We start from the raw sequence: 15,651 nt of genomic DNA, 5'->3' as shown, positions 1-15,651 counted from the left end.
CTATGAACTTTCTCATGACTTGCACTTTTTCTACGATGCATAATAAGGTACATGAACTGTCCTTTTGACTTGCAAATTAATGGAAATAATCAACGAAGTTACTTTTTAATTTAAAATATAACGAATTATGAAGAATACTACTTTTATTTTTAAAAGAAATAAAATTATGAAAATAAATATATTTTGTTTCTGGACAAAAGATAAAATTCGGGCGAATGTTATTCTCATGAATGACAATTTATTTGCGATTGAACGACAGAGTCCACATCTGTGGTCCTTTGAATAAATAAAAAACAAGAAAAAAATACGAATTTCTATTACCGATTATTATCATGAGATATATTTTATAGATATGGCTTCTATAGAAACAAATATAGAGACAAAAGGAAAATACACGTATATATTTGTTTGGGAAAATATTTAGATGACAATTGAATTTTAAATATTTATATCTATTTTTTATATTTTTATAGCAGAAGATTATAAATATTTAAACGAAGTATTTGTAATGAAATCACAATACATATATATGCTAGGAATAATGTCTAGTCATTGACTGTACTTGACATTTAGACCTTATTTTAAATAACGTTGATTTATATATTCATGTAAGTTACCTTACGATTTACACTTTATGTAGAATTAATAAAAAGAAGTAGGAGATTCATCACTCAGTCTAACTTCGTATTTGAGACGTACTTCATCTTGTCTTCCTGTTTTTGTTATTTTATATCCCTACCCAGAGTGATTAGAAAGTCTCTTGGTTAGATACATAAGAGATACACAGTCGGTTGTTTGATTTCTCTCGTGTATTATTAGTGAACGTTAAGAAAATCAGATCTACTCGACGAAACGACTTTTATGTTTGTTGATAAAAATTATAAAGATAACATCATTATATTTCGGTGAGAAATAATTAATTTAATTGTTATAATTTATTGTTAATTTAATTGTTTTTATCTCGTAAAATGAAAATAGAATATTTAAAATATCAAATATCATATATCGTCAAATTGAAAATTGATTTAATGATGTTTATTCAAAATAAATTATAAACATAGAAAATAAATATTTATCATAGATACGATGTTTCGAATTAATATCAAAGAAAGTTAAAGGATAAAGATTAAATTTCCACAAGTATGTCAGTTTTACGTAATACATCAGATAAAAAATTTTAAGATAAGGAAAATTTGATAATACAGATACATATATTTTATTTAACAGATATATATATTTTTTATTTATTTATTTATTTGTATCGTCAGATAAATCGTATATAGAACAATAATGGAAGAATCAACGTCGTATTCAACGAAAGAAAAAGATGAGTCAAGCAAAGAACTTTGTGACGAATTTCTCTCCGAGACTAAAAGTGAATTTCGCGAGGAAATTTTATCAAATGAATCAAGTAAAAAAGAATTTATGATAAATCAAAATAAACTAAAGTTTGCGCCATATTTAAACGTCTATGGAAAAGAACTGAAGCCCCGAATGACCATCGATGATGAATTTATAGAAAAGGCTCGGAAGGAACTTCGTGAAACACCAGAAGTAGTTGCTGAAGCCCTGAAAACTATCAGGGAATTAGTAAAAGGTATCACAATGTTTTATTTTTATTTTTCATTCGGTAAAAGATTATCTTCTCTTTAATATTATTTATATAATGACGAAAATTATCAGAAACATTTTACAGTTGGCTATTATAATGCATGTTCATTAATTTTATTAAAGAACATTAATTATATTAAAATTTCGAAAATGAAAGTTTCTCTGAAACGAAAGATATTAACTCTATATATAGTATACACAATGTATAAAAATAACAATAATTAGATTAATTATTCTATATTATAATCTTTAGTATAGAATAATTACTTTAGATTAATCATAGCATATCGAAATGGACAATGAATGATAGATAAAAGAGAATATTATTTCTTTAATCGAAGTCACGCATCTCTTCATATGTTATGCAAAAATCAGACATTAGATAGATAAAACAAACAAAGTAAACAGTCTAGCATGAGATAAAAAAAAAAATTCAAAGAAATGAAAAAATAACCGATAAATTCTTCCAATGAGCGTATGTGTTCGTTATCTTCCGTCAATTCGATTATATCTGATTCAAGTCTTTTCATTCTCTTGCATTTTACACATACAGAAAGTGTTTGAAATTTTTATTTGATTCTTATCTATTTCGAGAAAAAGCTGATATAATTTTAGAATAATCAAACTTAACATAACACAATGATAAGAGGTCATTTTTTTCTCTTAATATATACCTTCATTTTTCGTACTATATAATAAATTTTATTTAAGGATCGTCATAGAAATTAATCAACAGGTTTAATCGTTTATTAAAGTATGATTAGTAATAATAATTAAACAAACAACTAAATGAGAAGGTTGGAAGAACAAATTAAAAGAAAATAGACTCATTTCTTAGAAACTATACTTATTTAGGAGATAGCGACTTATTCCTACCGGATCATGACGAATTCTTTACGATATTTTTACGACCATGTAAGTGGTATCCAATTAGTGCGTTTCACTTGGTAAGTTTACTTGTTTAACCAGTAAGTTAAATCCTTAAATACAAGTTTTTTGATTATTTTCTCATTTCTTTTCTAATTTTACCTTATTCGTTTTATCCTTCAATATAGATACAAAGATATTATAAATTTCGTTTAAATTACCCGTACATGGTCGAGAACTTAACACCAATGAATATGAAGTATTGTTTTTGTGCGAATCTTTTGATACCTCTTCCGATAGAATGTATTGACGGTAGTAGACTTCTGCTTATATACGGTGGAGCAAAATGGAAACCAAAGGAACATAATCCCTACGACTTATTAAAATGCTTAATGATTATGTTGGAAGTTGTTATTAAGGAACCCGCAACACAGGTAGATGCCTTTAAACGTTTTCTCTTACCTACTTGTTATATATCTCACAGATCCATCTGTAACTGTCATGTTTGTTATACGTTTCACAGATCCATCTGATCGTCTATATTTTTTTCAGATCGCCGGTGTACAAATTATCATCGACGGGAAAAATTTACCATTCAGTCACGTGCCTTACATCACACCAAAATTTGCAGCTATGATGACGGAATGGATTCAAACGTGTTTGCCTTGTCGCCTGAAGAATATTCATATTATCAATCAGCCTTTCATAGCCAATGTCATCTTTACTATCTTCAAACCTTTTTTGTCGGTAAAAAAAAGGAGCAAAAAAAAATATAAGAAAAAAAGAAAAAGAAAAATAAACGAATTAATTGAAAAGAGGAAATATCCTTACGAACTTTTTTTGATTTTGTGTAACAAATTTTTTTGTTAAGGAAAAATTCTATAAAAGGGTTCACTTTCACGGGACAAATAGAGAAAAGCTGATAAATATGATAGGTAGAAAAGCGTTGCCTAAAGAGTACGGCGGTTTGGAAATGTCTGAAAGTCCTATCGGTGAAGATATCTGGAATTACTTCTATCACTGGCAAGAAGAATTCGAAAGTAATTGAATTTTTTTCATTAGTTTATATATAAACAAAAACATAGCAACATCATCTTCTTTTCAATATTTTGGCTTAAATCCTACGGATATATCGCATTTCAGATATTTTCGATTACGTTTTAAAATTGACAATGTGTATTTCCATTCGTAATTAAATAGTATAATAGGATTATTAGAATTAGACGTTAATTATTAAAAAGAATTATCATTCTCGTCATAATGACTTTACTGATACTTCTTCTAACGGAACAATAAATCTTTTCTTTTTTTACAGATTCTCTTAAGTACGGATACATTAACAAGAAATGAGAAGACATGTTAATTAATATAAACGTTCATTTTCATTTTTGTCGTATCATTTTAATGCTACGTAAAATGTTTTAATGAGATATGTTCATCGAAATTATTTTATGCATATAATTTCTTTGTTTTTTGTTCTTTTTTTTTTAATGTTTTATATTACACAACAATCTTTAAAGTTTGATTTATTAATTAATTCACCAATTATAAAAAGGAATATTAATTTGTAGTCAAATTATGATTTATATATTCTTTTTCGATAAAAGTCTTATTATCTGTAATTTATCAAAGAATAAAGAACGACGACATTGCATATACAGGAAATAATAATTTTTGTGATAAGCGATAAACGGACTTGCCGATTTCTCTATTATCAGAAACTTTGCAATGGTAATGACTAACTGCGGTTTGTACACCAAAAAAGTTATTGTTGTTATATAAAAAGTGATCTTATATTTTGATGAACGCACAATCAAATCGTTTTATAACATGATATAAACGAAGTGTAACATTAGTGAATGATCTAACAAAAAGGAAAGGTGAGTATAGAGAAAATAAAAAAAAAATTAAAATTATAAATAAGACACTTATTACTCTCTTTGTGGATAATGACATCGATGAAAATCATGTAACTGTGATTTTCACAGCCGTCATTGTCGATCGAAAGTCATCGCCAAAGACGACTTCGGATCCGATACTTCTTTCTCTTTATACAAATCTTTCTTTTCTTATTATCTTTTCTGAGATTCGTGGATTGTGTTACTTGTTGTATCCATACGAGTTTATAGCTGGAAAAGAAGAAAAGAAATTATGATTAAAAAGTGATCAATTGTATGATTTAGCAAAAATGTAAACATAATAATATAATTTATCTTTTGAAATTTTAATTAACAAAAAAAAGGAAAGAAAAAAGACAAGGCTGAATTTAATTTGCATTAAAAAATTATTTCATCAAAAATTAGTTAAACATTATAAATAAAAAAATTTATGTTTTATAATATTTTTTGTGTGCCTGATATATTTCATAATATTTTTTTTTCTTTTTTAACGAAGCACGCAAATTAGCATTAACTCTGCAAAAAATCTGTTCTGTTTTTTCTTTGCAAACTTATGTAACAATAACGTTACATGAGTTGCATATTCAAAATTATCAGTTTCAAACGAGACCTTTTATAAATTTATGAGTAACAATATTACCAAGTCAACGTTTATTATCGAATTATTTCGTCATATTTAAATAAGCTACGTTTATTATCGAATTATTTCGTCATATTTAAATAAGTTATGCTATTCGGCTAGCTTGGAATTTAAAAAAAAAACGGAAAAAGTTTGCAATTTTAATTTCAAATTTATTCTACTCACCTTCGTACTCTTTGTCACACAATGATAAAAGCTCTAACCATTGAGGTCCCGAAACTAGAGGAAGCTGTAAAGTGCCACCGTAACATTCAGGCAAACATTTTGGTTGTATATACTGATGTAAAGATTTACGATCAGTACCATGAAAGATTATCTGGAATAAAAAGCAAAACAAAAATAAACAATTTCGTGAACAATGAAATTTATCGAAGAGATAAATAGTATATTGGAACGTTTAATCGATTGGTAAAATAAAATACATAAATAAAATAATTATTTTAAAATAGCTTAGGGCTATTTATAGGCTATTTGTATGATAATAGGCAACAGACTATTACAAGTTTAAGTATGTATCTCGTATCGTTTCATAGATATAATAATATATATGCTGTTAAAAAAAAATTACTAGTTAAAAAGAAAAATAAGAAATATATATATATAAATATATTATACTCGTATATATACACAACTCACTCTGCTTTTCAATTTTTCCCTGAGAAATGGTTTAAAGAGGGCAAAGACCATATTGAAAATATATGGCTGATTAATAATGTGAAGATTTTTTATTCTCAATGGCATGGCATCTTGAAGTAAATCAACCAATCTTTTCGCAAACGGTGGAGTAAATTGCCACGTCTGTTGTAAAGAGAGACCGTCCATATCGAAAATAACGACAGCACCGGCAACTTGTGTAGTTGGTTCTAACATAGCCGCTTCCAGGTAGAGCACGCAACCTTTGTAGATCTCATCGAGACTGCATTTGTTGTGTTTCCATTTCTTTCCAAGTTGGACAATTAATATTCTTCTGCCGTATTGATCTCGATTCGGTAAAACTGTCAGAATGTTTTGTTCGAAGATATTTTTCTCATTGGTTGGCTTCAAGTTATCGTAGATGGCTGCATGTTTAATCTTGAAATTGTAATAATTCTTCACTAGTTTTGTAGCAGAATCAGGGTAATATTTACAAGGCCTAAGGAATCTAATGAGCCAGGCATCGTTATCCAAGGGACACTTTAAATCAGTTTCGGCTAAAAAAAAAATTTTTTTTTTAATTTTTAAAAGAAACGAAGAAAAATAGATTGAATTTTAAAATACTAAGATGTCATATGTTTGAAGATATATTATTCAAATCGATAATACCTTTCAATAATTCTTTAAATCTTTCCATGGATTCCTTTTGAAGTTCCGATGTTTCTCTGAGTTCTTTTCTAGCAACTTCTTGCAATTCCGGGCTGAGTGGTCCAAACTCGAATTCTAAAGTGAATTCGCCGAGCTTAATAGCCGGCAATTTATTCATAGTAGTAAGCATCACGTCTGAAAAACAATTTCGAAGAATATCGAGATTTTTTTTATCGACAAATAATTTCACATGAATTATTAAGCCTAAGAAGATCTTTCATTCGAATTACATAGGGACATTGGCTAAAGTAATTAACTGTATTTAAGATAACAAACTTTTACATGCGCCAACATTGTTTGGTAATCAAATTATAGATTAGAATGAATCTAACCATATTATCAAACAATTTTCCTTCTATTTGTCAATCTTCATATCACGGGAAAACTCAGAAAATGCAAATCATCTTCGACATATTTTCTCCTTGAAGACAAAATAACCCAACACTGTATCGTTATACTTTGTTACTTATAATAAGAAAAATACGCATGTACATACATTTAAATTGAATAATCGCCGTAATTAATCAAAGTCTTCAAGACGGTAAGATATAATAAAGTAAAAAAAGAGAGCAGGAAATAATATTAAACAATGAATAGCAAAAGAAGAAAAATAAAAAAGAAATGATAGCTGTTACTCAAGGATCAAGGTTGCTGATTCGACACAACTGATAATTACGGTAATCAGCTTTTGTTATTTTTCCTATTATAATCCAAGAAAAAACGAATAGAAATCCAATTGCGACATAAGAAAAGTGAATAATCATCTCTGTTTATATTCAACCAAAAAAAGCACAATATCGTAAGGTAAATCTACTTTAATCTTATATTTGCATACATATACTATTTGTATATAATTAAGAGTCGAGATAATTATTTATGTTCTGTCGAAAAAAAGATATAAAGAATAAAAAAATAAAGAGAGAGAGAGAGAGAGAGAGAGAGAGAGAGAGAAAAGGAGAGGGAGAGAGAGAGAGTATATATATGCATATGCATACATATATATGTCCGATGGATTCACCAATGAGAGGTGGACATTCATTTTTACTTGTCTCTGTTTCTCAAGTAAACAATCCGGTCTTGTAACGAGAATTTAAAAGGTAATGGGCTACGAATAATCACGAAAATGTCACGAACGTTCGAACGATATTATATACTCGTTATTTCAAGAATGTTTTTTCTCAAGTAGATCAACTTTTCATTTGATATTATCATGGCCAGGTAAAAGATAGTGAGTTCAAAGAAGCCGGTTTTTCTCGATTCGAGGTGAACCTCTTCGTTGAACATTTTTGGATGAGCCTTCGCTTTCGAGAATGATGCCAAACGAGTCGTTTGAAAGTATGCGAAGCTCTACGTGAGCTGTATGGAAATATACTTAAGTGGTGAAAGGAATGTCGGTCAGGAGGACTTTATCGGTGTTCTTCTGTTAAGATGTATATGTAAGTACGTGTACGCGTTAGTTTTCTATCTTTTAAACTCGTATTTGATTTCTATATAAAATTTGATTTTTTTTGAGTATTTCACTTTAATACATCTCGACGTGATATATAAATAATTATTAATAAAAAATAACTTTTCTTATTTTATCGTAAATTTACTTTATATTCGGAACGTTTTAATCTACATTGTATTTATTACCTACATTGTATTAATGTATATCAAGATATTTATTTACCTTGGTTGTTGTTCTTTATCATTATATTAATCGATGAACATTTAATAATTCGAAGAATATCAATCGTAAGGAGGAAAGAGAAATATATAATACGTACACTGAAAATATATAAACTCAAATAGAAACGCGAATTCAAACGACTTACTCACGTTCTAACAGTAGAAAGGCCGAGAAGCTACTGACAGATATCGTCCTCGTACAATTCTCACGTGGCAAAGAATGAACGTTTCTATATATTAATGTATCCGGAATGGAAGTAAAATTGTAAAAGCGCCGATAGCAACGCCATCGAGCACACGTTATAATAAACTTAAGTTTTCAATACTCGATTATTAATGCCGAATTTCGTTAAATAATTTTAATAAATTTATCATACGGCGTGTTGATTCATTTAGCATCATTAATATCATTACGTAACAAGAGTATTCATTTTTATTTTTGAAATTAATAGGTATAGAATATTTCAAAATAAAGTTACTAAGCGGAAAATAATCATGAGATCATAAAATATATTGAGATGTTATATCGCATTTTAATTTTACAATAATAATTTTTACATAAATTTCAAAGAAATTAACAAATCACGAAACTTTTGATGTAGTCACGATAAAATATCATAATTAAGTTTATTAAAATTAATCTCTCAAATAAATATCATAATATAATATTAACATAATAATTAAAAAATTGTAATATTGAGATATTAATGAAAGAGAATTGTAATAACAGGATGAAATCTTTGCTATTCGTGATTACATTCTAATAAAAAAAAATAAAAAAAAAAAAAAACGAAAAACGACATGATTAAAAAATTACGTCGAAAGTTTATTCTTTATTCTAAGCAAATATATATTTACTTACTTTTTTCTAAAGCCATACTGTTCTATGGAACACGTCAACACGTTATGATAATAAAAATATTATTCAAGACACAAGTACGTTTGTTGAACAATCGAAACACTTAATTATATTGTAGAAATGTACGTCCTCGCTGTACCGAAAAGTTAACGAAAATGCAGAGGATACCGGTTGGCAGTCCCACTCTTATATGAACGAAGGCTATGAGTGGAGGACTCCCGAATATCTCCGATGCTTTTCCGACGGGAGGTACGTGATACAATATAATTTATATTTTGCGGTTAATCAACAGTTGCACATATGTTAATCAAATAAACAAAAATATATTTGTTTTATAATGCGATCTTTTTGATCCTCATGTTACTTTTCACAACGATGAACCAGGAAGAGAAATATAAAATAATAGATAGAGAGAAAGAGAGAGAGAGAGAGTTGATCGAGTTAAAAGAATATGGTGAAGTAGTTAGACCGTGAATTCAGCATAGTAATGTTTTACGGAAGATATATGCGTCATGTACTTTTATCACGAGGATTCGATATTAAACATACATATATACCAACGTGATTTATTAGTAACACATGAATATGAAGCTCGATTGATACAATACGTCTCGTACGATCGAACAATTTCATCCGAATGTTTGTCAAAAATATAATAGAAAAATACATACATATACATATATTATCGATTTGTAATTGTAATCACATAATATTTACAAAGAAAATATGATCGAACAATAAAGATCATATTTCACTAAAAGGTAAGTCTTCAATTAAATAAATTACATCATTTGATATGTGAAAAGACGATTTGATTAAATATTTTCAAAATAACGATGATTTGAATTTTTTTTTTATAATAATATATTTTAAAAGAACACTATCACACTCACCGGTTAATGATTACAAGTCTTTTTCTCTTTTAATTTTCCTTCTTTTGCTTATACGCTAAGTAAGCTAATTTTTATTATGAAAACAAAATTGTTTGCGAATCAAATAATATGAAAATGACGATATGTACAATACAAAATATCACGTACAAATGAACGATGAAGAAGTAATGCCATCGGTTCTTCTATATAAGCTAAAACCGGTTAATCTGTTATGTTTGAACTTTGACCTCCGTTGAAGGCTCCCCACTTTTCAACGCAATGCTCATTGCTTTTCGCCCTGATACATTCGATTATATCTCCCCACTTTTTCGATCAAGACTGGAGCAATTAAAAATCTTGTCGTTTATCTACCTATGTATATATGTATATATATGTATATACATAGAAATACAAGCGTGCATAAATATTGATATTTTCTTTCTGAGTCAATACGATCACGCCTATAATAGTCTCGTAAGAAATTTTCTATTTTTATTTATTCGTATTTGATTTTTTTTTTTTTTTAAATAATATAAAATATTCGCAACAACAATTTTTATAATATAATTATAACAAAGCATAATAATTATTAACTATATATATTTATATTTCTATTCTTTTATCTTTTAAATTAATTTTATTATGTAATCAAATAGATACGGTTATATTAACGAATGATGACAATCTATTCTAATGAAGTAGTTAAAATTCTCTATCGAATTTATTCGCTTCATGAAATACGATGTGTCATGATAAATTTCTAAGGAAAATCACTCAACCGTCACGATCGTTGTAACGTGCCGGCAAAAAATAAAGATTTAATAGTGTTAGAAAAGCGGCAATTGCAGCAATTACAATGTAGCAGGAGCGATGAGATTTACTTATATGTTTTGTAAGCTGTATTTAGACTAAGATACTTTAACTTCTTGATTGTTTGGCAAACAGTACTATATAAACGTGCGTATACTTTTAATGTAATGACAACACGACTATTTCGTGCCAATTGTAAGAAAATATTTTCGAACAAACGAAGGAATATATATGTATGAGGTAATTAACATAATAGAAAATTAATATATTTGATATATTTTTAATTAGGAATATAAATTTTATTCTGGATTCTCTATTTTGAGAATTTAGTTTTTCTGAATATATATATATATATATATATATATGTATATATAGGTATATATATATGCCTATATATATATATATATATACATATATATGTATATATAGGTATATATATATATGCCTATATATATATATATATATACATAATGAAAGAAAGAATTGGTGCTCAAAGAAGATTCTGAAGATTCTGAAAATTTCTCTTGGCTTATATAATAAAAGTTCGTCACGTCCATTGTTACATGTCTTTAGAATCAATCAAGGTTCGATTATGCTTTTATATTTTGCATAAATATCATAAAAAGCTTCGAATATAAAATAAGTACGATCAAGGAATATTTAAACCTGTTTATCAACTAAACTGCATAATTATTAATGTAAAATTAATCTTCGAACAAAACTATCGTACCGTATTATTTGTTCCATAATATACATATGTAAGTACCTATACCACTTATTATTTTTTGTCAACTTTTCAAATCACCAACGAGATAAGAAAAGAAATATACGAAGGATCAAAGATCATCATAATATTCCACTTCTTGAATGACGTAAGCGGAAAGGATCATCGATGTACATTTAAAGTTAATATTTTTTAGAAAATGAAAAATGTTTTAGACTTAATCTTTATTCATTATTAATATCTTTAAATCTTTATTTTTTCCCGTTAAAAAGGTATGAAATCAAATATTTTCTGTAACTATTTGATTGTGGTTTTGAAGTCATATTCTCGGAATTTTCATCTTCATATTGACGGAATAAATCTGAATAATTTTATAATCGAATTTCATAAACATTATATTTGGGTCAATTTCCATGGCGTTCAATATTTCTTCGTGCTCTATAGACATTTATATTTGGGTCAATTTCCATGATATTCAATATTACTTTCATATTTCTAATTTCTTTCCATACAACATTACAGGAATGATGTAAATTTTTTAATGATAGCAGGACTTTCCAAATGGTTTATCTCTTAACTTGGAAAAAAAGCGATGTACAGCATTCCGTGCTTGTTCTTATTATTAAAATTGAAATCTCGACGTTTTGTAAGGTATCTACCAGAGATCTTTCTTGTAATTAAATAAGTTTTTAATAAAAATCTATCGCTAAAACGGTTTTCAACGGATATCGTAGCATGTCAATTTCATTCATGATGATAAAATAATTTACATTTTATGTGGTTATTTAACAAACTAATAATAATCTAAATCTAATTAAGCTGTTTTATTACACCCCACAACATTAAATTTATGATAATATAAATCAAAATTTTCAGAGGTCTGTTTCCTAAATAAAATTAACGTATATATAAATATATAATTATAGAAGAATTGTTCGTTTAATATTATATTTAGAGTAGAATAGGATAGTGACAACATGGAAATTAACTGTCTTATATATCATGGACTTTAACGGAACACGTGCTCAAGATAAACATTGTTTTTTGTTAGCGACGATGGTGCAAGACTGGAAAATTCTACTAACAATTTTCTTTGGTAAGAAAGTAAAAGTTGTTCTTCCTGTATTGCGTCTACAACTTGTCTTTCATATATTAGTAATATATACAAACACGATCTCACCCATTCTCTCTTTCTCTTTCTTTTTTCCTTTTTCTCTCATTGGCACATTCGCTTACCTAGTCATTCACTTATGTACACATAGTCTTTATGTATGGTAATAGTGTCGTATATATTTAAAACCCAGTCGTACTTCCGAGTTCAGATAAATCAGAGTTTAAGCATTGCCGAAGATTTCTCTTCCTATAACTCGATTTTATCAAATTATTATTTATCATCTTTTTTTCTCACTTTTTTTACGGAAATTCTCAGCGAGATTTCTTATGCCTGTTTTTTTCTTTTAATTAAAAAAGAATCATTATAGCAGGAGTCAGCCATTGATAAGCAAGAACAAGAATCTTCACAAATAAGGCAGGATCACCTTGAACTCATCGTATTCATTATATTCTCCTTTAAATTTTTCTTTTTTTGACCATCATAAAATGAAAAAATGGCTTAACGCTAAGCCTTGGTTTTATGCACCGTGAATAGACATTTACTCAGTTGACATTTTGACACCGTGGATAGACATTTACCCAGTTTGATCGATTAACTTTTTTTTATTTTCAGCCGAAGAAAAGTCTCCATTTTTCTCTCTCTCTTTCCTTTCTCTTTCTTTTCGTCTCTTTTAAATCGTAGATCTAATAGATTTGTAATGTAATTAAGGAGTTCAATCGTATAAGTTACATCATCGAGTATACTAGGTCAAAATCGATTTGACTTTCCAATTACTCAGCATACTTGAAGTTTCATGAGAAGGCAGGGACAATCATAGCATGCGACGTGTTTAGAAAGTAATCTACTTGGAGAAGAACGCTCGCGTATTACTGGCAACACAGCAACACCGTGGCCTGGTGAACTCGACGATAACGAACGTGAATTTAGTCGTGGTCTGGTTAACCGTTACTAATTATTTATTTTCTCTCGTATTTCTTTCTCTTTTTTTCCCTTCTCTTAATGAATTCTTTTGTCTAAACAAATTCTGTTGAAACAAAAATAAAACGACCGTCTGTATTCCCCTGAGAAAAATGTCAAGTCTTCCATAATGGTGAACTCTCGAACCGTTGAGAGAGGCGATTGTCCTAGACGCCGCATGCGGTCGTACAACTTTCTCGCGTGCGGAATTACAGACGCGGAAGAAGGTTGAAAGTACTTGTAGCTTCGAGTGCTGCGATATCAGCGATGCATCGACAGTACACCTAGGATCGTTGCCTCGTGAGGTTCATATTTGTTTTTATCGAGGGAACTTTTCTCACAACACCTTTACGGTAAGTTTGCTCCATTCGGTCTCATTAGCGAGAACTTTGCAATGAAATCGAGAAAAAAAAATTTTTCCAAGAAGAAAAAAAAACAAACTCAAAAGATACAAATATGTCTATCTTGTTTCCACATATAATATTTAATTATACGTAGAATTTATCATTCGAATCGAAATATCTCAAAGTTCAATTCTCAATATATTTATCTTCCAAAGTCCGATTTCAAAGTTCGCTAGAGTTCGTTCATCAATAAATGTACTATTAATTGTGAATTTAATGAATTTCACTTATTTCATTCAAGATAGTTCTTCACACTTGAGTTCTTCAACTTTAACATAAAGCCTCAAGGTTAGGAAAATCCGGAACATTTCGCTATAAATCATAGTGAATAATGCATTTTCATTATATACAGCTCGTAATCATGATTGCCACGTCTCCGTTTTCAGTCCGGAGATTTACAATTTTTTAATTAATAAATTTTTGGCGTCCACCGGTTTTATAAGAAAAATTTTTCAGATTGTAATAATCTTACTTTCGTTATTCTCAAAACTCTAAGATACAATAAAAGTTTAAAATTATTATTTTTTCTTTTTTTTTAAATAATTCTTAATACGAAATGTGATTTAATAATTACGTCATTATCTTTCTGCAATGAGGATATTTTTTTCATACATTTTTGCTGACAAATATTAAAATTTTGTTTCTGTAATAAATGATTTACCAATATTTATTGTTTTCGTTTGTTCGATATCTTTTTCCTTCTTTCTTTCTTTCCTTCTTTTTTTTTATTTTTTTTTTATTTTTGCTAATCAAAATCTTCGGGTTAGCATTGATTAAAAGGTCGCAAATCTGTTCATGACATACATATATGTCTGATATACTTATGTAAAGTAGAAATCTTTGATAAGTATAAATTATTGTAATATGTTTTGTCTGATGAAACATTATAAGTAAGTATTAACATGATGACATAATAGAACTCATGTTCTTTGTCTTTTGCGTAACGAACATCACGAGAGAGAGAGAGAGAAGACGCTCGTTTGCTTTTTCATCTTCGATATAAATATAATAGAATACTTTTATAGCATTTTAAGGTATATATAAGTCTACAATGTTTTATAGCGGATGTAATCATGTGAACTGTTCTCTATATTATCAATTTAAATGCATCACGTGTGAAAGAGCTAGGATTTTTTTCTCTCTTCCCCTCCCTCTCTCTTTCTCTTTCTCTTTCTCTCTCACTCACCCACTATTATCACTTGTATTTCCCATTGTTTTTCCTCGTACTATAGAAGTACAGATCAATTTCACGTCGAAGTAGGTCGAGCGATGAAACTATCCTTCCTTGAACGTTGCGCAATTGTATTACATTGCTTACAAATTCAAGGACACCCATTAAAAAGACAAATTTTTATTCATAGAGCTTATTATACAAATGAAATTGTATTCCTTATTCGTTTCATTTTATAAGATTTAATTTTGAACCGGGACAAATTTGAATCGATACATAGCCATTATTTAATTACAATTACATTCAATCACGAAGACCACTTATACCTTATTATTACAACGCGAAGCGAAACGAATGAAAGAAAATAAGATAAAAAAAAAAGAAATAAATGAAAAAAAAGAAGAATAAAGAAGAAAAAAGAAAAAGAAAACGCACAACCGGAAGATGCAATTTAAAAAATGACCTACAAACTTGTAAAAGCGAATATAATTTCATGACTTCATACGAACCAATCCTGTATATATCATTAACGATAATAACAGCGAAAAAACAAAGAATTAAAATGGCATTCAGAAGTTACATTATTCGTGATGTAATTAGAAAATTTCTAGTAACTTTATTTAACCGCTTTCGAAAAGAAATATTGGGGTAATACGCAGGATATATTTTAAGGTAATCGAAGAAGCATATCGGTCTTATTTTGCGAGTATTA

At 28.4% G+C, this 15,651-nt stretch overlaps 2 protein-coding genes and 1 long non-coding RNA gene across 7 annotated transcripts; 2 read left to right on the top strand and 1 right to left on the bottom strand.

The window, feature by feature from the left end:
- The first annotated feature begins 496 nt into the window (after positions 1–496).
- Positions 497–4,401, top strand: LOC124422995 (alpha-tocopherol transfer protein-like). The gene is made up of 7 exons (XM_046960190.1): positions 497–905; positions 1,269–1,597; positions 2,467–2,558; positions 2,667–2,912; positions 3,031–3,225; positions 3,350–3,518; positions 3,794–4,401. The coding sequence occupies exons 2-7, from the start codon at positions 1,291–1,293 to the stop codon at positions 3,826–3,828; spliced, it is 1,044 nt and encodes a 347-aa protein (XP_046816146.1). The 5' UTR covers positions 497–905; positions 1,269–1,290; the 3' UTR covers positions 3,829–4,401.
- LOC124422996 (alpha-tocopherol transfer protein-like) lies at positions 3,523–9,931 on the bottom strand. Of its 4 annotated transcripts, none has more exons than XM_046960194.1 (5): positions 9,781–9,931; positions 6,319–6,492; positions 5,653–6,206; positions 5,182–5,332; positions 3,523–4,607 (listed from the first exon to the last, which is right to left on the bottom strand). In XM_046960194.1, exons 2-5 carry the CDS (start codon positions 6,485–6,487, stop codon positions 4,579–4,581), a joined length of 903 nt encoding a protein of 300 aa, XP_046816150.1. In that variant the 5' UTR covers positions 6,488–6,492; positions 9,781–9,931; the 3' UTR covers positions 3,523–4,578. The 4 variants fall into 4 exon arrangements, with proteins under 4 accessions (XP_046816150.1, XP_046816149.1, XP_046816151.1 ...); XM_046960193.1 differs by lacking the exon at positions 9,781–9,931 and adding an exon at positions 8,891–9,042; XM_046960195.1 differs by lacking the exon at positions 9,781–9,931 and adding an exon at positions 8,179–8,274.
- Positions 9,932–12,330: 2,399 nt separating this feature from the next.
- On the top strand, positions 12,331–14,434 carry LOC124422998. 2 transcript variants are annotated; one of them, XR_006941988.1, is made up of 2 exons: positions 12,331–13,717; positions 14,014–14,434. It is a non-coding gene; the product is annotated as an uncharacterized LOC124422998 (long non-coding RNA). The 2 variants fall into 2 exon arrangements; XR_006941989.1 differs by having other exon boundaries at positions 14,010–14,434.
- Positions 14,435–15,651: the final 1,217 nt, after the last annotated feature.

This window comes from Vespa crabro, chromosome 3 (assembly GCF_910589235.1).
Source record: "Vespa crabro chromosome 3, iyVesCrab1.2, whole genome shotgun sequence".
In the NCBI taxonomy this organism is placed as follows: Eukaryota; Metazoa; Arthropoda; class Insecta; order Hymenoptera; family Vespidae; genus Vespa; species Vespa crabro.
This window is presented reverse-complemented; position numbering and strand designations above follow the sequence as displayed.